Raw genomic sequence first — 26,064 nt, forward strand, 5'->3', positions numbered from 1 at the left:
GAGACGTGCATGTCGGATCAAACAAACAGGGATCTTTTTAGGGGTGTTTAAGTTGCGCGCTATGGCGCCTGTAAGCAAATCCTTCTTGCCAATCCAGCTGTGCGCCTAGAACATATTGGCGAAACAACCGAAACCTTTACAACATCAGGGGGAAAGGAGAAGAGGATGGCGGCTTCATATAACGGATCCAACATAACGACGAACCACACCAACCAGTTTGTCCAGCCGCCATGGCGCATCGCTCTCTGGTCTGTTGCCTACAGCTTCGTGCTGGCGGTGGCGGTGTTTGGAAACCTAATTGTGATATGGATCATTCTTGCGCACAAGCGCATGAGGACAGTGACAAACTACTTTCTGCTAAACCTGGCGTTTTCGGATGCGTCAATGGCTGCTTTCAATACTTCAATAAACTTTATCTACGCCGCTCACGGGGAGTGGTACTTCGGGAAAGCCTACTGCAAATTCCACAATTTCTTTCCAGTCACATCTGTGTTTGCAAGCATCTACTCAATGACGGCAATAGCTGTGGACAGGTAGGTTTTATAAAATGCTGTAAAAAAAAAAAAAAAAAAAAAAAAAAGTTCAACAGATAATGCTCTGTTGCTCCACATGCACCTCATACACCAATTCGTTTTTTAATGGTCACCAGGTAAATTGATTAAGGTCTTATTTTAGGTTTAACAACAGCCTTTAATCAGTTTCTTTCATATTTTTTTTTCAATATTGGAATAAATGATCACTCAGTGTGAGGATGTTATACAAACACTAGAGTTCAGACCCTTCATTCAGCAATGGGAATATATCCCACTTATGTGCACAGTCTTAAACGCAACTAATCATCAGAATAATAGAATATTAGAAGACACACAGAATGAAAGATAACCTTGACACTTCAATCTGGATCATTTTATTTCAACACTGGGTTCAAGCAGCACTTGTGGGAATGTGAATTAAAATCAGTGTAATATCTTGCTTCAAGTCAAACTGCGTTTGGCAAGGCAAATAAATGTATTAACTTGTTCCCTTATAGAAACTCATTTGGAGTCCTCACCAGTTTAATCTGATGCCTCTGTTATCATCTTCGTCTTTGTCCTTTTTTATTCCCACTCTCTGTCCCTGCTGTTACACGTTTTTTTGTTTTTTTCAATTCCCAATGGAGTAGTCAGGTCGTGATTTGCATAATTGTATTGGAAAGGCAGTTCCTCAGGAGGGTGACTGCCATCTCATACACCTTGGGCCTGTTTCATAGATTTAGTTTTACATTTCAATGCAAGTGAATCAGACCGAAACAGTTGTTTTGGACAGAGTCTGTGCTGCAGTGAATGATTCTGTGTATGCCAACACCCTAGAAAAGATCACCCTTTCCTCCTACACGCTCTGGCTCTCTTGATTTCTGTCACATGCACATCTTTTTTTTTTTTTTTTTGCTCATTCACACATCCTCTTTTCTCCGTTGGTTCATTTGCAGTCTTTCTCTTTGACAGCCCTTGCTTTCCAGTAATGTGAGGATGCAGTCAACACTATCACCAGGGCTTTGAAACTGATCAGTGGACCATCATACATCATAATGTTTGAATAAAGGGATTAAACTGATGAAAGAAGTAGCCACAGGCTGAACATAATGAAAAGACAAAATCATGTGGAAGCTGCAAGCAAGTGCAGTGTGTGTCTACAGCTAGTGTTCACGTGTCACAGTGCGTTGTGTTATTGTCTGAGGTGGTTTCTTCCTCCAGTGCTTCTCCTTGATGCCCAAATGGAACAATGTATTTCCTCAGGCCGTGCTCAGTTTGGCTTCTCTCTACAGCAACTTACATGCCTTTGTATTTTTGGTCCGCAATGTCCATTCAATTTGTCATCTGTGTACAGAGAAAGAGAACATAGGCATGACCTAGATGATGTAGATGTAACCTCCGGTCATGCTTTTTGTAACCCCAGTATGGTGCTGTCTCCGCTCTGATGTCTTGAAATGGCATGAGGCCACAGTTCGTGATCATCTGTGAATTTGTCCTTCCTGCTGAGTCTCTCAGCTGCCAAGTGTGTTTCCTTGGGCAGTGCAGAGAAAAGAAAACAGGTTTCTGTGTGAAAGGTAACACCACTGAAGATTTTACAATGTCCCCGTGGTCATATAATTATTTAATTATATTTTGGAGGTCAATATTGTAACAGAAATTAATTTCTTAAATGTGCATGTACAATACAATTTTCTTTGCTTAAATAGCTATAATTGGGAACACTTAGCATAGCTTTTATTAAAGAAAATGCAATGCTGTTCAAATGATAACAATATAAAGGAAAAAAAAATTGAATAGAAAACCATGGCTAGTAGGCATTAAGTATAAATAACAATTAATGATTTCTTTGTGATACTCTAAAGTGAGGTTTGCAGACTGATTAAACATTTTTCTTTCCTTTGAGGACTTGCACTTGAAGAGAGCACTTGAAATTTACCTCTGTACATTACTTTTGGTCTGGACGCCTCATCTGAGGTAATCTCTGCTAGTTAAACACATGCTGGTGATTGAACGAATGTTTACTTGGTAATGTCACACCGTTATGACATGGCTTCAAAACAATATGCTTTCCAAAAGCTGTCCTGTGTTGCTTCAGGCATGACAGGATTCCAAGTCACACCCAGTTCTGTTGTCTCCCTAAATGCTCTTTGATAGATATCAAAAAGGTGTACACTTGTGTTATTTTATTTAGGTTTTTCAAGTTTGCTCAGTGCCTAGAAGTCCATTCGATCAGCTGACATTGTGCTCTGGCACATACTTGATTCCACATTTAACAAGGTCCAGTGAGAAGCAATAAGTTCTAAGCAATTACTGGTGAATTTGCTGTTATCCCCCAGAGGGTTGTTGTCAGTGGGGTGAAAGGACAAGGCCTGTATTTTTACCATCCTATGAAGATTGAATTAGCAGCTCTAAGCCCCTCTGATCACCTATTGAAAATCATGTAGCATCCTGAGCTGAGTTCATGGTAATCTCCTGTCAGTTTTCAGTGTTTCACTGTGTCAGTCAAACAAAATCTCATCACAGCTTTTTAGGAATGAATCATCCATCAGCTTCCCCGAAATTCAAACGCCCCCATATAATTGGACTTATACAAGACTGCCTTGTAGAAAATGAGGTATATTTTTAATGTTAAAAATGTCGCCGAATCATAAGTTGATTCAGTCAATTCCACTTGTGCATTAGTGACATTTTCCACTTTAAAATGACACTTTATATTCTAGCTGCTTGTTAAAGTTAAATGCTTAGGTAAGAGAATTTTTTTCTTTATCGCATACAGCAAATAGACTTGATGCTATCTTTTAGATTTCACACTTTCTCAAATAATTACTTTTGAACTGTGAAATATTGTTTCATGTTCGCCTCTTGAGTCCTCTTAAAGTCCTTGACATGAAACAATTTCAGAGTGTATAACGACCACTGATTTGAAGACAGTTTTTGAGATGTTACTATCAGTAAAAAGTACTTGCAATAAAGAAAATATAATAACATTAAGGATGTGTTAACTCTGACATGTATGTCAGCAATTAAATATAAACACAGAATTCTCTTTCTAACCTCTTTGCTGTAGGTACATGGCCATCATCCATCCTCTTAAGCCTCGATTGTCAGCGAAGGTCACCACAGGGGTTATTGTTTGTATCTGGAGTCTAGCTATAGTTTTGGCTTTCCCCCTCTGCTACTTCTCAACCACACAAACCAAGCGAACCATCCCCCAAAGGACCATCTGCTATGTGGCCTGGCCCAACATGAAGGATGACTCCTTCATGTGAGAAAGATTTATCTGTTTTTTCTGCTATGTCTGATGTTTGAATGTGTTGGATGTACTTATACAAATAATACAAGCAAGATGAAATAAAGTAATAAATCCCATCCTTCATTTTAAACATCACTCAGAACATTTAAACAAAGTAGAGCAGAGCAGTATTTTTGGAAACACTACAGGGTAGTGTTCCCATTTGAGCATTACGTGTGCTAAGCTCAGCAAAAAATAGCGATTTTACAACGTACTGTTTTAATTTTTGTAACTATATAATTGTACAGTGGTAGTTTTGTTTAAAAGGTGAAGAGATTGCAAGTATTTAGAAAACATAGTCAACCCTTTGACTACATCTGGTGAAAACTTTTGCTATCTTCATCAGAAAAATTGCAAAATATGCAATATTGCAGTGTTTACTGTCGTATTCATTAGCAATATGAGAGTAAAAAAATAGCGTTCCAGAGAAACTATGTTTTTTCTCAGAGGTAAAGAAGAATAGAGAAGCATTCAAACAATATAAAATATAGTAAACACACCAAAACTATTTGTTAATTTATTGTCTTTTTTACACCCCTGCTCTATTTTTCTGGAAGGTAGCACCAAATGCAGTCATTTATGGGATTATAGAGCAAACAGAGGAGAGTGCAAGTGTTCCCAGAATGTTACATTTATCATTTGCAACAGGAACTAAGAGCACAGAGAAGGACGTGTTTACACAGCATGAAACATATACTATGTGTGAGTTATGTATGGTTATTTTTTAAATGTTCCCACAATTTTTACACTTTCTTCTTAGGTATCATATCATAGTAACAGTCCTGGTCTATGTGCTGCCCTTAGTGGTGATGGGCATTACTTACACCATAGTGGGGCTGACACTGTGGGGTGGTGAGATCCCTGGAGATTCGTCTGATAACTATCATGGACAGCTCCGGGCTAAAAGGAAGGTAAGTGGGCTTACAGGGGAAATAATACACCAGCATCAGAAAAAAATATCAAGATATGACCTATGGGAACCCAGTTTGTAACTGTGAATGTGATAATTGTTGAATGCTTAAAGGCAGAGAAATGGGAGTAATAAGTATTTTTCTGCCACTGAGAATCCTGAAGCTTCAGGGTATTTTCATCTTGCTTCTGTTTTATAACCTAAAGTATGCCAGGATAGGGACAGCAAACCATGCTGCATATATTTGTCTTTACTTAGCTCAAGCTAGAAAACAATTCAGCATGCACCAAGGCAGAGGAATTATGGAGCAGTACACATACATTTAGGATTTGCATTTAAACTTCTGTTTTTTTATGATATAGTCACTGTGGCTGAAATGTTTATTGCTGAATGAGGGGAAGACTCTCAGATTGCCACCAAACTGAATTCTTTTCTCTGGGCCTATTTTGTGTACTTCTTTGGACATGGTATGGTTAGTTTAGTGCTGCCTTGGAATAAACATTCAGTGGAAGTGGAGGACAAATAATTCTGACCTTATAGTCTCCATTAGAAAATGTAAAGTTGTGAGAATGCAGGTGTTGTTAAAACACACCATTTTTCACAGGTAGCCTCTTCTGCTGCCCGCTGCCAAAAATAATGGATTACTGCTGTAAGGCTATTGATGTAGCACTTTTCTTCTAATGACTGTAGCTCCAGTGACTGTCCAACCAACCAGTGGGTATTAATTTTGAAAACGTCTTTCATTTCAAATGCCTAAAATACTGAAAAAAAAAACATACAAAAAGAAAAGAGAGAGAGAGAGAAAATAACACAAAGCAGTTCTTCAAACTGCTGTAGAGGTGATTGTGATAAATTAGGTCTGTCATAATATTTTTAAAGAACAGATTACAGCCAGATTAGATAGACCCACAAATATTAATGTAAATTGTACCTTAATGAAATTTAAACTTGGACTGTGTATACGTTTCATAATTCTTTGGGTTTTTTTTTTTTAAATATCTGCTCGTTTGCTCTAGTCTAACTTTAATAAGTTATTATTGGCTGTAGTTTGGGTTTTGGGGGGGTTTTTTGGCCCCAGTTAGACAGAGACCAGCCACAGGGGCGGCACCGCAGACCACGCCCCGCTACAAACCCCCATCGCCCGACTGAGGCCAGAGTCTGAGCCATCCGGCCGAACCAAACCCCGAAGCGACAGGGAGGCGTCTGTTCAGGTCGCCGCCCAAGTATCCATAGGTGCCGATGACGAGGTGTCTCCGGCATACCTGGTCCAGGGGACACACATGTGGCAAGCGAGGGCGGTGCAGCAGTTGTGGCTGTGAGCCGAGGCTCCCCGGCGGCTCGGCAGGTGGCCGGCCGCAGGACCACACAGCAAGCCAGCCTCTGATGGAAGAGAGGCTGGACCGGACAGCACGCCAGCCCCGGGCCTGGCAGGACCCCAACGTGCTTCGACCTCCGTCTCCAGCTTGGTAGGTCCCGCAGGTGCGCCAGCCTCCAGTGAGGACACCGCTGTACCGGGCGGCATGGCCAGTCCCTCCGGAACCCCGACCTCCAGCTCCGGCTGCGCAGGTGGAGGACAAGGTGGTTGCCCTCCTCCGGGGAGCTGGAACGGGTACACGCACCTGCCGGGCACCAGCTGCTCCCACCCGAGGAGTGGGTACGGGCGCAGAGGCAGGCTGCGTCCTGGCTGGCCTCACCCTGGGAGCCAGCACGGGCACCGGAACAGTCTGGACCACCTCCACTCCCCACGCTGTAGGGGAACCCCGGTGGGGGTGGCGGCGATGTCAGCCAGGACCGGATCCGAGCTGCCAGATTCTCAATCACCAGCATCCGGTGCTCGATGCGGTCCTGGAGTTCTCCCTGCTGGCGACGTGACAATGCTGCCTGCTCCCTCGGGGGTGTCACCATTTGGGCCAGTTCCTTCCCTTGCTGGCCCAGTCCTGGGTGTGCCGTGCCCCCATCCTGGGTTTCGGCACCACTGTAAACGATCCACGACGAACCCGATGACATGTTCATGCTTTTCAGCATTGTTTATTTACAGCTATTGCAATTTACACGTGGCTGCGGCTTTAGAGGTGCCAGCCGAACACCAACAACAACATAGTTCCCATTTTATGCGGCGAGGCGTGATTGCGGATGTCCCTCAGGTGCCTCCGCCTCCTCTGCAGCGGCACCGCAGACCACGCCCCACCACAAAGACATTTTAAAAAATTTCGTCAAATTTCGTCAAAAATATTAAATTCCTCTTAATTTATAAAATCTCTGTTTGTTAACAGGCAGGATCTGTTATTAATGCCTTTCACAGTGCCTTCAGATTCACACCTTACATAATAAGTGCCAGCAAAATTATACCTATTAAGGAAAAAAAAAACATAGTTACCTTTCTCAGACAACACTAAGAAAGGTAAATATATTGGATATATTGGAAATCACTGGAGGAGATGTAAGGTCCACTCAACAGTAGAACTGCTTTGATCTCACCTTCATTACGTTTACTAAATCTAAATGGTGTGCTTTTAATTTTGTCATCCTACATCATGACTTCCTCGCTAAATGCTAAATGAAGGGTTCAGATTTCTGTCTTTGCCTTTGCATACTTTCACCATTCCTGTGACTCTGTATTGACCCTCACTGTGGTCATCATTTAGGGCTGTACACACACAGGGGGTTTTGTGCATAGACATATTCAGATTTGACCCCAGACATGTGTTTTGTTCACTTGTTTCAGAGCAGAACTGTTTAAATCTAAATTTTACCATTAAATTGTTTTTTTGTTTTTTGTAAATGGTGAAGCATGATCCTCACCTAGTACTGTTCTGTTCTCATTGCTGGTGGTATAGTGTGTTTTTCTGAGCAGATGAATATCATGCAGGTTGAAAGTACAGTGCTCTGAGTCTCTGGTCAGAATAGGTTACACAAAGGAGAGAACAGCCCCAGGCTCAAAAGCTAATGTTTTTATGGTACTGCAGGCAAAACATACTACATAAATAAATAAATAAATATATTCAGCTCAGTGAGGCGAATCAATTTGAAAACTCATAAAAAAATCAGCTTGGTGACTGGCACAGAAATTTAAATGAATGTGATGGAAATATTGTTGTGTCTACAGCTAAATAGACACTATAACTCCTCGTTTGTGTAAGTAAATGCAGAGGGTGTCAGGTTTCCTTTTCCTAAAATGACTTTATATATTTTTCATGTTTTAAAGGATTGTGTCTCCTTTATCAAAGGGTTATAGACATAGTGCAAAGAAGACCTCAAACTGTGCATCGTGAGCCCATTTTAAAGGAAACTGAACCCCAAGTTGACCTTAAATTGCTTTCAGCTCTTCATGGTATTAGTGAACAAGGCTATGGCTCATTAGCTGTGTCCCAGTTTAGTTTTATGTATTAATTCTGAGCAAATTAAATTTAATATGTTCACAGTGGAAAGGCTTGTCAGTACACATTCTCCATGAGTTTAACTTTTCTTTTAAAGCATGCTGACCATGAGCTGTGCAGTCAGTTCACTGCACGATAAACATGATTAGCTTCGTAAACATGCTAAAAAATTAAAGCAGATACTAACACATCAAGTAGAATCAGTTCAATATTTTCTTGAATCACTCACAGTTTTCTTTCTCTGATTGATGCCCTCTGCGTCGTCTGCCACATGGCCGCCGTGCTGGACCAAAACTAGTGTTAAAATAACAAACTTTAGCCATCGTGTGAGGAAGAAACTGGGAATATTTGTATTATGTGTAAGGAAACACCAAGCGCAACTTAGCTTGACTTAAGCTTTCCTAACTTTGTAACATAAAATGTAATAAATAGATACATCCAAGATGGCATTTAAAAATGAAATAATAAATGAAAACAGACCCAGGGTGAATAGAGTGTGAAAAAATGCACTTATTTTATTCATCTACGTTATTTGCACTGCTCTGATTTCAGATCAAAGTCATTAGTCTGCAAACTGCTGTCATTTACAGTCACAGGTGTGAAAGTGGAGATTGAGGTTAAATAATATGTAACTGGCTCGCAATAACAAGTTATGTTACGATAAGTAAAATGAAATAAATGTTACAACGAACAAATGTCCCTCTAACTTTTTAGAGGGCTTTTCAGTCATATCAGCTTACTTTGACCACAGTGACACATGCAAACTAAAGCTGTTGGTGTAGCAGCGACATACAGTATTGTGAGAAATTGTTGATTTCTCATCTTTTTGCATATTTGTCACATGTAAATGTCATCAAAAAAATTCTAACTTTAGTCAAAGATAACTAGAGTAAATATAAAATTGATTTTTTTTAATGATAATTTCATTTATTAAGGAGAAAAACCTTCCTGGCCCCGTATGAAAAAGTATTTGTCCCTTAAACCTTATGACTGTGCAAAGCTTGGCAGCTTGTTGCTTTTAGCCTATTTCACTTCGTTAGACAGCATCCAATCAAGTGATTTCTTAAATTAACAGGTCTGGCCTGAGCCTGGCTAGTGAAAGTGAACTCAGCTTTCCAAAAAAATGTTGTTAATCGCAGTTCATTCATGATTTAATAACAGAGGTCAGTTGCTTTTTCACATAAAGCCAGGCAGGTTTGGAAAGCTTTTTTTCCTTAATAAAAAAATCGTCATTTTAAAACTGGCTTTTGCATTTTCTTGGGTTATCTTTGTCTGTAATACCCAGTGTTGGGACTAACGCGTTATTAAGTAACGCGTTACAGTAACTACGTTATTATTGTGGTAACGAGCACGGTAACTAGTTATTATGCCAAAACCAGGAACGCGTTACTCGTTACTGGGATTTAGATAGGCTCGTTACTCGTTACTTCGTGTGGTGGATATCGCGGAGCTTCCACAGATTCAATAACATTAGCAAGTGGTGGAGGCCAGCAGGTGGATGAAGGAAAAGGGAGGCAAGAGGAGAGACCCGAAGCGGCCGCCGGTCCGCGTGTCAGGTGAACTGAACTTCAGGTAAGAAGTTATGACCTGCAGTCTATCGGAGTCAGATATAAACCAAGTTTAGGTGGAGTTTATTTTCGGTATGCTGACTTTTTTTCGTACTGCGTGCTAGCTAGCATGACGGAGTTTCTATACAGCTGGGTGGGTGCTATGTTACTGATGTTGAACTTTATTTTGTTCATACGGTTAATTATTAGAGTTTCCAACCGTCCCTAAAAACAGAATCGCCTGGTATTCAGAGAAAATATTACGCGTTTCGTACTGAGGTGAAAAGGAACACAGTTTGTCCCGGACTTCAGCTACAATGAAAAAGACACAAAGCTGAAGCTGCACAGCTGCCTCTTCTTCTCTCATTCTCTCCTCTCCTGTTTCTACTTCAATCACGAAACTGATCAATGATCAGCTGATCGGCTTTTCTCTCTTGTTTATTTATCGCCCACTTTGCGCCAGAAAGAGGAAACCAGCGGATGTCGCGTTAAACAACAGCAGCACGTTTAAGCTTGATCAGCTGTTGTTAGAATTTATTTAATATTAATATCTACTATCAGCTGATGTTTGCTGGAGCCACAGCTGTAAAGCTGCTGGTCATGATATCAGTTTGGTTATCTGGTGAGAGGAAACATGAAGATGAAACCAGGAGATGTCCTTACTGAATCATCAGAGCTGAACAGGTGATGGAGAAACAGGTTTACCTTTTAGGTGACATGAATGAGTTGAAGGAAGTTATGAGCTGTTTCTGAGAGACAAATAACACCAGGATCCTTTTCTACGTAGCTGACAGCTGGTAACTGTGCAGGGGCGGATCTAGCAAAGTGTTGCCAGGGGGCCAGGTAGGGCATTAACAGGGAAAGGGGGGCACAAGGAAATACTTTTCTTTATTATTCTCATTTAAAATGTCTCGCTTTAAAAAAAAAAAAAAAAATTATCTGAGTCTTACAACAAACAATTGATAGATTGATACATATATACCATCAGAACAGTGTACATCACTGTCACAACAGTGTTTATTTTCATTCAAAGGCTTTATGATTTTTCCTATAATGGTGGGCGGTCTCTAGTCAAAATGCCCGGGACGATTTTTTTTTGTCCCAGTCCAGCTCTGTATGCAGCTCATCTGCAGTCTGGTGTTACCTACATCTTCCTATTCAGAAGGCAGAATTTCCAAGTTCTGAGTACAATCAAAAGCACCACGACTGCAGTTTTGTGTTGGATGTAAAAAGCAGGCTAGAATCATGGCGGCGGTCAACGACGGTCCAGGCGTGGGATTTCTCTCGTGGAAATGTGCACATTATTTTTTCCTTTCTATTGGTAGGTGGCACAGTGCACTTGTGGCAAGTAAGCAAGCTAGAAGACTGGCAGTCTGGCTGGGTATCCGGTTACGGAAGCAACACATTAACAAGAGAATTCTGAGTAAAACCAAAGTTACTTTCCCTAGTAACTAGTTACTTTGAAAGTAACGAGTAACTTGAAGTAACTGAGTTACTTTTTTAGAGAAGTAACTAGTAATGTAACTAAGTTACTAATTTAAAGTAACTTACCCAACACTGGTAATACCAAATTTTATTTGGTGATCTGAAACATGTAAGTGTGACAAATATAAAAAAAAAAGAAAAGAAAAAAAAAAGAAAGAAATCATGAAGGGGGAAAATACCATTTTAAAACTTTATTTTCAGAGAGAACAGGGAAAAAAATTCAAGCCAATTTATGGCCCTTAATATTTGTTTTGTAAATCAGAGTGAAAAAAGTATGCGCAAGGGCTGGTCTACTGTGTGACTGGCAAGTTGCAAGCCTGTAACCACGTTTCTGTCATTTTGCTCATAAACCAACAAGTAACACAGAGTGAATTCATTTTGTTTGTTTGTTATACAGTCTGCAGATTTAATGTAATCTTACAATTAATCAGGCTTAATTTGAGAGAATGTTTCAGTGCAAAGAGAAATTATAGTGACATCTTACTACAGAGACCATAACGTATGCACGTATGTCTTTTCCCTGATTCGTCCTAAACGTTTTACTGAATCTGGATGAAAATGATTATGTAAACTAACACAGGAACTGTGTGTAGTAGCTTATCTCAAAAAAGAAAAAAAAAAACTTTATTTTACTTGTTGTTATTCTAACACTTCCCTCCTTACTCAGAAAAAAAATTCTTATTACTTACATATATTACTTATAAATGTATATTCATTGACAAAAAAAAATGGTAACGGTTCACCTCCATGAACATAGATTCATTTTTCATCACAATTTCACAAACAGCAGGGTGTTATAGCACCATAAAGACAGCAATGCCGCTGCTGCTTCTTGCTCACTGCTGTCGACTCGTCAACTTTTACAAGACTGCTCCTTTGCAAACATGATGAAAACTGGCCAAAGCTACTTTCAGCTGCTCCATTATTTACAGGGGGTCGCCACAGCAGGGTAGCTCCGCATGTTTGCTTTGGCAAAGTTTTTACACACCCACAAAGTGGAGTTGCATCTCTGGCTGGAACTCAACCAGTGACCTTTCACTTGAATGTGTAACCCGCTACGCAATAAAAATAATAAACTCAATATATCATCTTTAAAGCAGAGGTGAAAGGAGAATACCTACTACCTAATAAATTGCTCACTTACTTAAAATTATCTATCAAAACAATGTCTTCATCATCAGCCAAATTATACTTTCGCTTGAATGAATTTTAATACTTTGAACTGCCGAACCACGTCTTTCTTTTTCACCGCATTTCTGGAACATCTCGTGACATGATTTGCTCACATCTTCCTCATGCCAAACTGCCTTCAGTGGGTCTTCTGCCTGAGCGCTAATCAGCATGCTAATTAACATGATAAATGACAAAGCTAATATGAAAGTTGTTTGTAGGTATGATTTTTTTTCCATGTTCACAATCTAATTAAGTGTGTTAGGTCAGCAAGATCTGCTATTTAGTACTAAATACTACTAATATTAGCTCTGTAAAGCTTTGACATATTAAAAATGTAGCTACATGTTTAAACTATCATCTAGAAACATGTCAATTGTACTGTTCAAACTGAGTGAAAGAAATTTGTAACAAATATAAATTATGGGCCATGCAAAACTTGAGGGGGACCTCACATAAGTCAAATGCAAGTGTATATTTTAGTCTGGACCAGACAGACAAACTGCAATAAAAATACCTAATGAATACAGAAATCATTTGACAGTGTCTTGTTTGTTTGAACCAATCATAAAAAGACACATTTAAGCTCAGTTTTGTAATATTTCATCCTAATAATAGATTTCCTGTGCAACAGGTCTGTGAGATGAGACAAAGCAATAAAAAAAATCTTGATTGTGTGCATCATTTCTCATCGTTGTGATGAAAAGTGGATTCACACTGGTGCATTGTTTTGAGTTAATCCATTCTTCTGCAATCACAGCGCCACGGGTACTCTATTTTAAGCTCATGCCTGGGGCTGTGCATCGAAAATGTCAGTCTGACACATGAAACACTAGTGACCTGTCGCAAGACTGCTGTGCAGTCCTTTAAGGTAGCAAGTGTTCCGTTTTTCTTTCTTGGTGGAGTCTTGAGAATGATATGTCAGAAGGTAAAGATCGGCGTGGATTACATTACAAGATCAGTTATTTGTAGATATTCAGTACAGCAGTGTTAACCTGTATTGTATGCAAGTGTAACACTAACATCAATTTTGCATGCTGCAAAAGCTTTATTAAAGGTCATTAATAATACCATATAAGTTTGCTGCTTTGTTTTTATTTATTTATTTTTTGAGTGCATGCTGAGCTTAAGGTGTGTCACACTCTTCTCGTCAGTGACTGGTCAAAACAGCAATTAAATATCTGTCTCACACCTTGACAAGGACTCCAGCTGAAGTCCTCACTGCAGGCACAAATGATGGGTAGATTTCTACTTTACTCAGACCCTGTGGTACCTTGAATCTCCCTTTCTTTTATCTAGAGTTGGATTGCTTTCAAAATGCATTTGTCTTTAATATTTGTAAATTAGCATAATATTTCAAAGACTGTATGGAAGTTAACAGTTATATTGTTTATTATTAGTAGTAGTATTGTAATTAAATATATTATTATATTATTCTATGAATATTATTGCTTTAAAGCTTTACTGTTTATATACTAATAGTTCTCACAGATGCTAATATCTAAACTTCCCTCTAGGTCATTAGTAATCATTATTGTCTTGTTCATTTTTTCATTTTATTGAATGAGTTTCTTTGTTGCTTAATCAGTTAATCAATATTGTGTTTTATTCAAACACACTATTTGGCGATATCTGTTCCACACGAAGCATAACTCATTTTGGTTCCATGCTCAGTGATGTGTGGTTATTTACTAGCTTAATGAAGTCCAGTGTTAGGGCAAACCCCAAGACTGTTTTGGTGGTTTACGGTCTAACTTTAAATTATGCATATCTCACTAGCTTTATTAATATTTGTTTTTTTCAAAAGCAACTAAGCATTAAATCAAAATGTCCCATTTTTGTTTTCACATTTCCCACTTCTCGTTTTATTTAGATGTGAAATATTGTGGTAATGGAGATTTTTAAAGAAAGGTTCAGTTAGTATGTTCACTTTGGTTTAATTTAGGTTTTGCAGTTAAATTATGTATAAAACCTATATATGTGATATAAATATATATATGAATTTAATGTTGATGCTGAACTCTGTGCTACATTTGATTCCCACTCTGTGCTCCTCAGGCTGATTTCCACATTGCAAGCAACATATTTTTGTGCTTTTCTTCCTCTACAAGCTTTACACCAACAGGGGACCAAGTACACCCCTGCAATACAGCATGTAATTTAATATTCAGTGAGAAAGGACCACTTTCATTTAGTCCTCCCTTTTACATGTCTTGATATAAAATAGCTTAAAGGTTACACAGGCATGCTACTGTACACTAATTTAGGCTTGACTAACACAATGTTTTTAAGATGCAAAACTGAATACAAACACTTCAGATTCTACTCTTAGACAAACACATACTCATTTCACATGCTGATGTTTGGTCAGAAGGCTTTAGTGTCATATTTGAACACAATGGGTTCCTTTTACATCCATCCAGATATTCATTTTCTGCTGCTTATCTGCGTCTGGCTTACACCGACCTACTCTGGTCTTCCTGGGAAATCTGAGATATTCCTAAACCGACCAAGAGATATAACCACTCCATGTCCACTCATATCTACCCCAGTGCCTCCTTCAGTTAGAACAAAACACATTGCCTAGGATGCATCCTACTTAAATGTTGAAACCACCTCAATTGGTTCATTTCAGTATGGAGGAGTAGCAGCACTACTCTCCACTCTTACTGTGTTTGGAAGTAATCTAGAATAGCGTTTTACTGAGGTTATGTTAGGTTAAGTTGGGAAAAAATCACTGGACAAAAAGTTTTACCTATGATTAAAAAGAAAAGACTTTTTGTCCAGCGTAGGCTAGCTCCTGTTAGCATTAATTGGCTTTTTGTTTTGAGTTAGTGTTGGTTAGTTTAGAAGAAAACACTATTGAATCGCTTTAGTAAAAGATCAAGATATGGGTTAAAATGCAGTCTTCCCATTATCAAACATGTGTGCAACATGCAGCTTGATTTTCTTCATTAGCACAGTGAAGGGGCTTTTAAAGCCAGCATCAAATAACCAATCAAGGTCCTGACCATGAGGATTTGATGACTTGAGTGTTGGACTGGCCTCTTCAGACAAAAGGGCCCTACAGGATAGTAACTGCAGGTGTCAGCCAGTCTTTTGTAGCTGTCTGAAAAGTATTTAATATCTTCTCTCAAGATAAAACAGAGAAAATATGTTGAGTCCAAATTTAAGACACTGATTAAATCATATTATGATTTTCCAGAGATTTTCCTGTGTAGGCATTGTGTCGTCTGCCTGCCTGCTACCCTGCTGTTAAAGGAAAATTATCATACCCATAAAAACAATTTTCTCTAAATTGAATTGACTTATAATTCACTCACTCTTTCACACACATTTCTCAATTATCTTTTGCATGGGGTAGATTTACTGCAATAAGCTGTTAGTTGTTTAGAGGCTTATTGGCACTGGAAAGTACATTAGTCAAAAAATGAAATATAGTTTTACATCCAATCTAAAGCGCATATGTATGTAAGTATATATAAGTATTTAGGAGCCTTATTTACAAGTGGGGAAAGCGTTGAGCAGGAGATTGACAACAAGCACCTCAGTTCGTCGGTGAACAACTTGTTTGTCACGGTGACCGAAGAGCAGAGCATGAAGGCAAAGCTGTCAATTTACTGGTTGATGTACGGCCATAAGCTGTGGATAGTGATATAAAGAATGAAATCACAGATACAAGTGGCAGAAATGAGCTTCCTCTCAAGAGTGTCTGGTCTCACCCTGAGAGATAAGGTGAGGCTCAGTCACTAAGGAGCAGATAAGAGCAGCTGCTCTTCCGCATCAAAAGTAGTCATTTGAGGTGGTTTAGGCATCTATATAGAATGACCCATTCAGGCATTTCCAAGACATGGTGGAGAGATCATGTCTCTCAGATGGCTTGGGCACGCCTCAGTGTTGAGCCAGGACAGCAAAAAGCAGAGGCTGGGAGGAAATTTGACAAAAATTTAAGGTTACTTAAACTACTATTTAATGACCTCAGAGCAAGTAAAGAATAAATACAAAAACAGAATTCAAAGGCTTAGTCTACCTGTGATACACAGTCCACAAGTACAAAAAGATAAATGTCACTGCTTATACAGTAGAATAACAAAACTGTACTTTATATTCTTTTTTTCTTTTTTTTTGTAGCCAAAGGGTTAAAAAAAAAGCTTTAATCTGGAACTCAACCTGTTCCAAGCATAAGTTACCATATCCATGTATATGGAGAAGTGAGCCCCCTTCGTGATACAGAAGCCCCAGGGTTAATCCCAAAGTCACCTGGATAAGATGAAATCCTGCTTCATAGTATAGGCCTCGGAAGCAGATGGATTTGTGCCCCCTCCTGGGATCAAACTTTCACTTGTTAGTTACTAACACAATACTATGGAACCACTGCTTCTAATTTCTCATAATCCTAAGTGTTTTTGTTTGGTTTTTTGTTGTTGTTTATTTGTGTGTGTGTTTTAGATGACTTTTAAAAAAAAATACATAAATAAATACTGGTATTAGACTGAAATCCTTTTTTCTTTAGGACAATGTGTCATGTCTTCCTCCCCTCACCCCAACTGCTCCTCCCTGAGCCTGGTTCTGCCAGGAGTTTCTTCCTGTTAAAAGGGAGTTTTTCCCTTCCCACTCTCGCCAAAGCGCTTGCTTGAATTGAACTGAATATTAGACTGAATACTTTCTCTTTACTCTTGCAGTTACTGCCCTTATAAGTAGTCTGGTGCTAAATTACTGCCAATACTGGGAGCTGAGTTTTAAATAATTGTTGTTACATCTTACTTATTGTTTTCACTGGGTTTCACTTAAATTTAACATGACTGTTACAAAGCATATGATTTTAGATATGATCCCCTCTTTGTCCTCAATTTTTCATTCTAATATTGTCTGATGTCATTTTGAATTCAAAGCTCATTTGAGTACACTGCTAGACAGAATAAGCCCTTTGTCCCAATATATTCTCTTTACTTTCAATAACCTCCAAAACACCCAAGGTAGTGTATGTAGAAATAAACCTTTTGCACTCTAGCCATTATTTGTTTCAGTCTCTTGTGCGTCACAGAATATCCTTTTTAATATTATTTGTGGACCATAGTTGCATAAGGAAGAGACGGTGGGTTGTTTTTATTGCACACAAAATGTTGACACTGTGGACTACATTTTAATGTAAAAGCTTGGAAAACAAGCTCTGTCCTGTGTAAAAAGGTGCTTTTTTATATTGTTTGATGCACAATGGTCCAGATACCTAATCTTCAAAGAAGTGCTTTATATTCTGGTCCCCCTTTAATATTATGTTTGTTAACATAAAATTTAATTATTATATGTAAAGCATACTTCTTAAAGTAAAATGACTCAATACCAAGAAACGCATGCATGCTTTAAATATTTAAGTTTGTGTGACTGAGTTTTCTGGCAGTCCAAATATGGACCATTTAAACAGAACACTAAGGGAATTTAGCAAATGTGTCTGTCGTTCTGTTAAGTTTATTAACATGTTTAGCCTGAAGAGGAAGCACCTGTTTGGCTTCGCCTTCTAAGGTATATTTGCATGAAACCAAAAAGTGCAACAAGATTTGCAACAGCTGGTCTTGTAGTGTTCACTGAAAGCATTTCAGTTCAGTTCAATCGAGTTCAAGTCAATTACAATTAATGTAACTCCAATTCACAAATGCAAAAGATCCTACAATGATGAGCAAGCAGTTGGACACAGTGAAAAGGAAAAACTCCCTTTTAACAGGAAGAAATCTCTGACAAAACCAGGCTCAGGAAGGGGCAGCCATCTGCCAACTCAAACCAGTTTGAGATGAGGGGCGGATTAATGAATGAATGAATAATAAATAAATAACAGCATAGACCATAAGATATAAATGGTAGTAGTTACCATCAGTTAGCACCTTCGAAATCAAAATGGATACAAGCAATGGTTGCCACTATGTCTTGCTGTTTTATCTTCTGTCATCCTTTCAAGGCTCTGTGACACACAAATACAAATGTCCAGCCTTTTAGAAATGTAGGGAGGTCCTACAAATAATCTAGTTTAAAATAAACTTTGGAGTCAAAACCTTACCCTCAGCTTTTCCCCATAAGTTACACCGCTGGAGGATTCTTTTGGTACAGATCATTTTACATGCAATGGAAACATTTATACTTACACACATAAGGCGTTCTTGGTCTTTTGACTTGTTTAAGTTGTATTATATCTTTTGGGGATCATCCCTCATTTAATGTTGACACTGTCATTGTCACTAGCAGCCACCTAGTGAAGTTTACCGCATAGCTTGTATTATGCCATAAACTTCTTTTTAAAACATATACTCAAAACAAAGGGTGCCAAGACTTTGTTTAGATTTCAGGGAGGACTCAGGCATGTCTGTTTTGTATCTGCAGAGCTTTCTGTCCATGGTGCCTCTCCAGCCTCTCTCTGAAGAAACAAAGTATTGGAGATTTTGTTCCTGGTAACCACCCAGATACAGTCCACTGCAGTTCAGAATTGCCTGAACTGTCATCAGTCAGGCAAAAGAGTAGGTTTTCCTCTGACTTGATTTTTATTTACCTTTATTTTTCAATAAATGTAGCATATTTAAAATTGGTTTGATTCAATTCTTAAATGGTTCCAAATGCAGAATGTCACAAACGTGGAAAGGCATGCAGTAAACAACGGGAATTTAATTAATTTACAAAAGATAACAAAAGTGCATTCATACCCAAGCTGTAGGCAAAATGACAAAACAAAACAAAAACAAAAGCTCAATGATCTGAAGTTATCTGGAAAAAAGATAGGACAAACACACACAAAGAAGAGTGATTACCAAAATAAAACAGGAAGTAGAAACAAGGAAGGCAAGGGAAGCAACACATCAACAAAACAGAGATAGATACAGGACAAAAAAACTGGAACGCCGAAAATATGAACATGCTAAAACACTTGACTGATGCAGAATCCTAGATGCTCAGTGGTCCTGGGTCTTCTTTCTCATTTGTTTAAATTTTGTGATGCTCCAAAAGTTTTCAGCTTGTAAAAGAACTGGACTGCAGGCAAGGCAGTTGAGCACCCGGACTGTTCTACTATGAAGTTGTGCCGTTATAGATGCACTACGTGGATTTGAAAGGTCTTTTTGCCCATTGCTTCCCTGGAAAAGAGCACATGTTATTCTGAAACCTATAAATACCTTTCAGCATTGATGGTGCCTATTAAGCCACCAATTCCATTAGGACTTTTGAACTGAATGGTCATAACAGGAATTGTTATTGTCTCAGTCTGATCCAGGGACATGTTCCATTTAACATTAATTTTAGGGTCTCTTTTCCCATAACAGAGTTGGCAGAAGAGCTCTTTTTGCTGCTAATTATTTGGTGTTTCACATATTTGTGTGATAGTCATGCTGTAGGTTAAGATCAGATGTGGAATTGATATCAACTCAGTGAAACTGGAACATGCTATCCTGCTTTCCTAGTGCAGCATTACAGTAATAAATGTATTGTTTGCCTGCTTTTAGACTGAAGTTATGTGCACCGTATTCTTCTTTCAAATGTTTGTCATTTATCTGTGTTTTTCATCATTTTGCACTCTCTCTGTTTCAGGTGGTTAAGATGATGATTGTTGTAGTGGTGACGTTTGCCCTCTGTTGGCTGCCATACCATGTTTACTTCATTGCAACAGGTCTCAACAAGCTTCTAAGCAAATGGAAGTACATCCAGCAGGTTTACCTGTCGATCATGTGGCTTGCAATGAGTTCCACCATGTACAACCCTATCATCTACTGCTGCCTCAACAGCAGGTGGGTAACAACAGTGTTGCTAATTTAGCATTGCTACTTAACGAGACAACAAATGTGCAACTAATTCTGTAAAGGCACCTGATGCATGAGGGAATTCATTGAAGGGTTTTTACACCTGTGTTACATAATGATTTTATTTTATTTTTTAATATATTTTTTGGCCTTTTAACTGGCTTTATTGGATAGACACAGTGAAGATCGACAGGAAAGCGGAGGGAAAGAGAGAGGAAGGCATGCAGGAAGGATGGATCGGACTCAAACTAGGGCTGGCTGCTTTCAGCCATGCGGCATATGGTCGCCTGCTCATCCCACTGAGCTAAACCGGCACCCAAAATGATTGTTTATATTGAGATGAAAGCAGTTAAGGGGTTGTCATTCTCTCAAAAATGTAAGAGAAACTCTTTTTCCTTCAGTGTATTTGCATGATGATTAGGAAGGCCTACAGTGTTACCTAATGTTAGCTATGCAATGTAAGCTTCTCTGTCCAAGAAGTATCATAAGCTACTACATAAAGAAGTTAGCTAATGCTTAACTGTTAGCTAACTCAAGTAGCTGTATTTCAGTAGTAATATGTCAGTTGCAATACTAATAACAGAATGCCAGTAGTTGCCTGGGGGAATGCTACCTCCAAAATAACATTTGCTAGCCTAGCCACACCAATGCAGGACACCCAGCTACATTGCAGCTTCACATCTAGCATCCCTACTAATAATGACGGACACCACTTCGCTTCCCGCTAAAGGCAAAGGTGAAAATGAAGACATGACCCTCTGTCTGTGTCAATAAGATACAGAGCGTATTCATGATATGTGTCTTGAAACTCATCAGAATTGCCCTTGAATCTTAAGTCAACTGCAGACAGTGTCCTAAGGTGCTTCAACACTGACTGGCCTGTCAGACAACCTTGTCCTGCATTTACCCAGTGAGAGCCTTGGCATTCTAGACACATAACTTGGGGCAAGCAACTCAACACTGTAGATTGGTGGGTGATGATGTGTTTGTCGAATCTTCTCATCACTGATGACCATGATCCACCTGTGGCCATATTGAGTTGTGGCCACAGGCCTCAAGAGCAGCTTTGGTAAGTGATAGGTCGTTGGCTACCTGAGGGCTGCACTAGAGGATGTTTGTGTTACCACCACTCAGTCGAGGCTTGGGGCAATTATGGTTCTCAGGTACTAATTCAGTAGCTTCGTTACTCTCTTCACCAAGGAGAAATATGACCCTCTTGACAGTTTTCTCAGAGGCTCTTTGGAGCAGCTGTCTCCACAACCCCTACCACTCAAATGACAGGGTATTTAAATCTGCACAGCACATATAATCATGCTGATACTAGTTTCTGCCAGTAGAAAGTGGAAATACTTTCCACTGGCAGAAACAGAAACAGTTGTCTCAACTGTGCCACAACTGTGCCAAAGATGAATTCAAAAATAAAAAATAGACCAAAAAGGCATTTCGATAAAAGGTTTTAGTGACTTAGTCTTCAGAGAGTGACAGCATTCTCCAGATGGATGGATGAACGGATGATACAGAGCCAGCTGTTCTGCACCTCGCTATGCAGAAAAGCAATTTCCTTCATGCATTGCCGACCAACCTGTCGCCACGGTCACTGAAAATAGAAAAATTAAAACATAGAAACTCAAATTGGCTTATGAGAACAGCAATAACCAAGTGATACAGACAACAGTTTGCTGTATGTCTTCCTCACCTCAGAGGGTGGTTCATTCACAAGCCCAGGAGGGGAAACCATTTGCTTCTTATGAGAGGAAATTTCCTCTGTTAGAGAAAAGAGCAATTAGCTTAGTCCCTCATAAACAGGAGCTTGCTACACAGTATCTAGTTCTCAAGATACGTCCTAATGCCAAAGAAAGGCGAGTGATGGATTTTTGCATTTCTAGACCTCAGAAAATGCACATTCAGAAATCTGACATACAGCTCCTGCTGTGTTCACAAATGTAGAAGTGGATGCCATCCTATAAAAACAGCGAAGTCAGTCAAGCAACTGAAGTTTGGTTAATTGTAGATTTCAGAAAACTATGCACTACCAAAATCTCAAACACAGTCTTTTTTTTGCTTACCTCCTTCTAAATAATATTGCATTTCCACACACACTGACCCACTAACTGCACATTTAGATCAAAGTTGCTGGTTGTCTTTATAAAGGTTTCAGGTTCACTTTTTCAATTAGAAGAAATTATGCAAGATTTAACAGAAATAAAGGCCAATTAAATGACAAATGGACTCATTTTTTAACATTTGTTTTTCTCTCACTACAACAGGTTTCGAGCAGGCTTCAAGCAAGCATTTCGTTGGTGCCCTTTCATTAAGGTGTCCAGCTACGACGAGCTGGAGCTACGCTCTACACGGCTAACCCAAACACGCCAGAGCAGTATGTACACACTGACACGGATGGATAACACCATGGTGGTAGTTTATGACCCTGCTGAAGGTGATGGCAGCGCTATAGGTGGCACCGGAAGGAAGCATTCCCTGCCTGGTAGGAAGAGAAGCTACGTCACTTCTCGGCACACAGAGATTGCTGCTTGCAGCGACACCGCTATGAAAACGCAGAATGGAAGCGCTCCCAGCGCTCAGCCTGAAGAATTCCCTTGAACATGAGCATTTACAGACATGTGTGTGTACCACAAAACATTTCCATGTGTAAAGCTTTATACACTGCAGATGTAAAAAAAAGTGCGCACGGTGTTTGTTTAGCTTAGAAATAGAAATACTGAGAGCAAAAAGTTTAACTCTTGTTCATTCAAGTTCACCCTTTGATACAAAAACACTGTAAGAAGCATTTAAACACAGCCATCTGTCCTACAGCTCATTCAGTTGATGATAAAATGATTCAGTTCTGATGGAGATCAGATCAAAAGCCTGTTTTTTATTTCAGCCCATAACAGCTGTGAACTTCATGTGACACAAAGGATGGGCTTTGGATCTCTTTTCTCCTGAAGCCATGAACGAGTGGCTGCAGAGAGTCACCAGTGGAATAGCTGCTGATTGAATTCTTTCTAGCAACACATGGCTCTGTGTGTAACTCTTGGTTATGCAACTGTTGTAACGAGCATTTCCTGGTGACCTACAACAAGCCAGAGGAGAAATCCAGTAAACATTTCCAGCATGTCAATAAACAGGCAGGTCAATGAGCTTACTGAACGCAAACTAGCCATCGAGGAGCTACGGTGTCATTGTTTTATTTATATTTTTCAGTCAAGTGAAAGGAAAACAATACAGGAAGTTGCATGGTGAAGTGCAATATATAAGGATAGCGTTGTTCCGCCACTGCTGCTGGTGTTTCAACGCTGTTTCCCTGTGTTGCATGGAAATTGTTGCCTGAACATCAAGTGTTGAGTTGGCACCAGGCGGTATGATAACCTGTGTTTTGTTGCATTTACAGTTTACAGTGGAACCATACTGTGGCAGATCCTCGCTGACTCAGTATTCATCAAGTCTCAGACATGACTACTCAAAAAACTTTCATATTTTTGGTCTATTCATAGATTTTGCTGTTAAGAGATTAGATTTGTCACTTGTTTTGGTAAACAAACATAATCATAGATTTAGTTTCCTATTGAACATACCTAGCTTTGGAATAAAAAAAATAGATTAGCTGTATAATTGTAATCAAAGCTAAATATAGTTTTGGTATTTTGTCATTTATATCCCGTGTTGATTAACACATAGCAAACAGACATTCAGCTGTCACATAGTATAGAAAAAACTAAAAAAATACTTCTTTTTTTTTAAATCAACCATAAGGTACAGCCATACAAACACAACACAAATGTCCTTAATTATCCTTAAGAAATTTGAATGTTAATAGACTCATGAAAGTATTTTCAAAGAATGTGAAAACATATATGCTGTGCATTTTAGTGTTTTGCATTTTTAAGTTGTCCAGTCATTTTTATTGAGGTTGGTTAAATATTTGGACGTATTAATCAAGGCATTTTGCTGTTTCTATGTGTAAATAATGTGTTTGTTTGAATGTACAGCACGGGGTGTGCCTCTCTCTGTTCAGCGGTGACTAAATTGTTTGTTGTGTCTTTAAAGTTTCTTTCAGGGTGGGTCTCTTTCTTTCTTTTTGGTGTAAAAGCAGTATACTATACTTTAAACACTTAACTATTATTCCTGGTAAATGTCAAGTACTTTGTTAATATGAGAATGAATAACTTTGTAATTCAATATCACATTTCTTATATAAAGGCCTCCAAAAGATTTCTCATTGCTCTGCAGTGGTGAGTACTAATATACTTGCTTATTGTAGCTTTATTGTATATTGGTCTTTGTAGCATTATGAGTGTTTACCAGTGACAGAATATGCTTATGATGAAATGTAGCTGTGACTTATTGCAAATTTTTAAAAAGAAGTGTGTTAAATGTAGAAAAAAAAACACTACAATAGATAGCCAGAAAACTTTTCAGTATTACTGTTCGTTTATACAAAAGACTATTACTATACTGTGCTGCATCCAAGAATAATGTTTTGTGCAGTTTGCTTTGCCACATACAGTACATTGCAACATTTGATTTTGCAGTTACAAGATTGTTTGCTCTTTATTACTCATCTTGCGTCATCTTTTCATTATTGTGATGAATTTCTGTGTCGACGTATAGGCCCGGGTGTTTCAATAATTTATACCTGTCCTTTTGTAAAAATGAGCTTACTCAATTTTGAGAAGTGAGTTACCACCTTAGCACAAAAAATGAACGAGAAACAATGTAATTGCTGGCAATCAGAGATTAAAAAACACGTCAAACTATATTTGATGTATGCATGTATAATGCTAAACATTACTCTCTGCAGACATAATCGCTGCACAGCACAGACCTTAATTCTGCTCTCTGTCATTATGTCAGTTTTGGTGCCTGCAGCTACTGAACTATAATTCACATCTATTTTGTGGTTTAGCAGCTTCTGTCTGATGGTGAAAGCCAGTGCAAAGATCAGTCACTATGGAAGGAAAAATCGACAGCACAATGTTACAGATTTTAACATTAAATTCAACTTTAATAAACAGCCAGTGCGTGTTGTGTCCTCTGTCTTGTTATATAGAAGTATTTAACAAACCAGACAAATTTATTACAGTGAGGGGAAAGGGGGTTCAGTGCCAGGTACTCATCTGCCTCCTATCTCTCAAGGGGACCATTCAAAGCTGTTGATGCAATTTTTCAAAATGATATAAACCTATAAATGGGTCTACAAACTGCCTTCATGGCAGATATCACAGGGGAGTAAATGTGATAGGCCTTGTGGGCGTAGTAAAGTCGGTATGAGTGTGGCTAAAGGGGGAAAAAATTAACAGTATTAAGGCAACTTCAAGGTGACAAAAAAAACAGCTTTGAGGTAGCTTATTGAGTTTTCACAGGGAGCTGGCTAATCGTGTTTAGCTGTTTTGAGAATGAGTAAATGAAATTCTATCTGCTGCCGTCTCAATCCCCTAACATTTTCAGTTACAAGCTGTGCCGCTTGGATATGTTTCATCTCTCTGCCGCCTCAAAGCATCATTACCGCATGGCTTGTCTAATCTAAAAATGTTTTGAAATTTATGTGCTTAGCAGGAGCTTTTAGCTTCCGGTTGTTTTGTCATCAAAGCAGAACATTTGAGATAACTTTCCTTGATTACTTCTTTCTTGTTACTTAGTCATCAGTATTTCAGCTGCAGCATTTGATGCGACGATCAGCAGTCAAGTAAAAAGAAAAACCTGTCTACATTAAAAGTGAGTTAAACTCATCAGACAGCTGATACTTTTTTTGGCTGCGGTGGTATCTCTCTGTTGATCGGATCATAATCTCACAGTTTAAAAACAGGAGGGTGGGGGTTTTGTTACATCGTAGACAGGGAGTGCAAACAAACGATCATCTGGAGCTGAAGCAGATTACAAAGGCTGAAAGAGACAGTGGGTACAACAAGACATTAATGACTGATAGTAGTACAACATGTAAATATCTGGGGGTGTAGTTTGTCCTTTTCAGAAGATAGCATGATAATTAGGACCAGCAG

At 38.9% G+C, this 26,064-nt stretch overlaps 1 protein-coding gene across 1 annotated transcript; it reads left to right on the forward strand.

Moving 5' to 3' along the window:
* On the forward strand, nucleotides 1-25,079 carry tacr3a (tachykinin receptor 3a). The gene is made up of 5 exons (XM_031754058.2): nucleotides 1-533; nucleotides 3,580-3,777; nucleotides 4,565-4,715; nucleotides 19,857-20,053; nucleotides 22,333-25,079. The coding sequence occupies exons 1-5, from the start codon at nucleotides 166-168 to the stop codon at nucleotides 22,664-22,666; spliced, it is 1,248 nt and encodes a 415-aa protein (XP_031609918.1). The 5' UTR covers nucleotides 1-165; the 3' UTR covers nucleotides 22,667-25,079.
* The last annotated feature ends 985 nt before the right edge of the window (nucleotides 25,080-26,064 follow it).

The sequence above is a fragment of the Oreochromis aureus genome, linkage group 6 (genome assembly GCF_013358895.1).
Source record: "Oreochromis aureus strain Israel breed Guangdong linkage group 6, ZZ_aureus, whole genome shotgun sequence".
Taxonomy (NCBI): domain Eukaryota; kingdom Metazoa; phylum Chordata; class Actinopteri; order Cichliformes; family Cichlidae; genus Oreochromis; species Oreochromis aureus.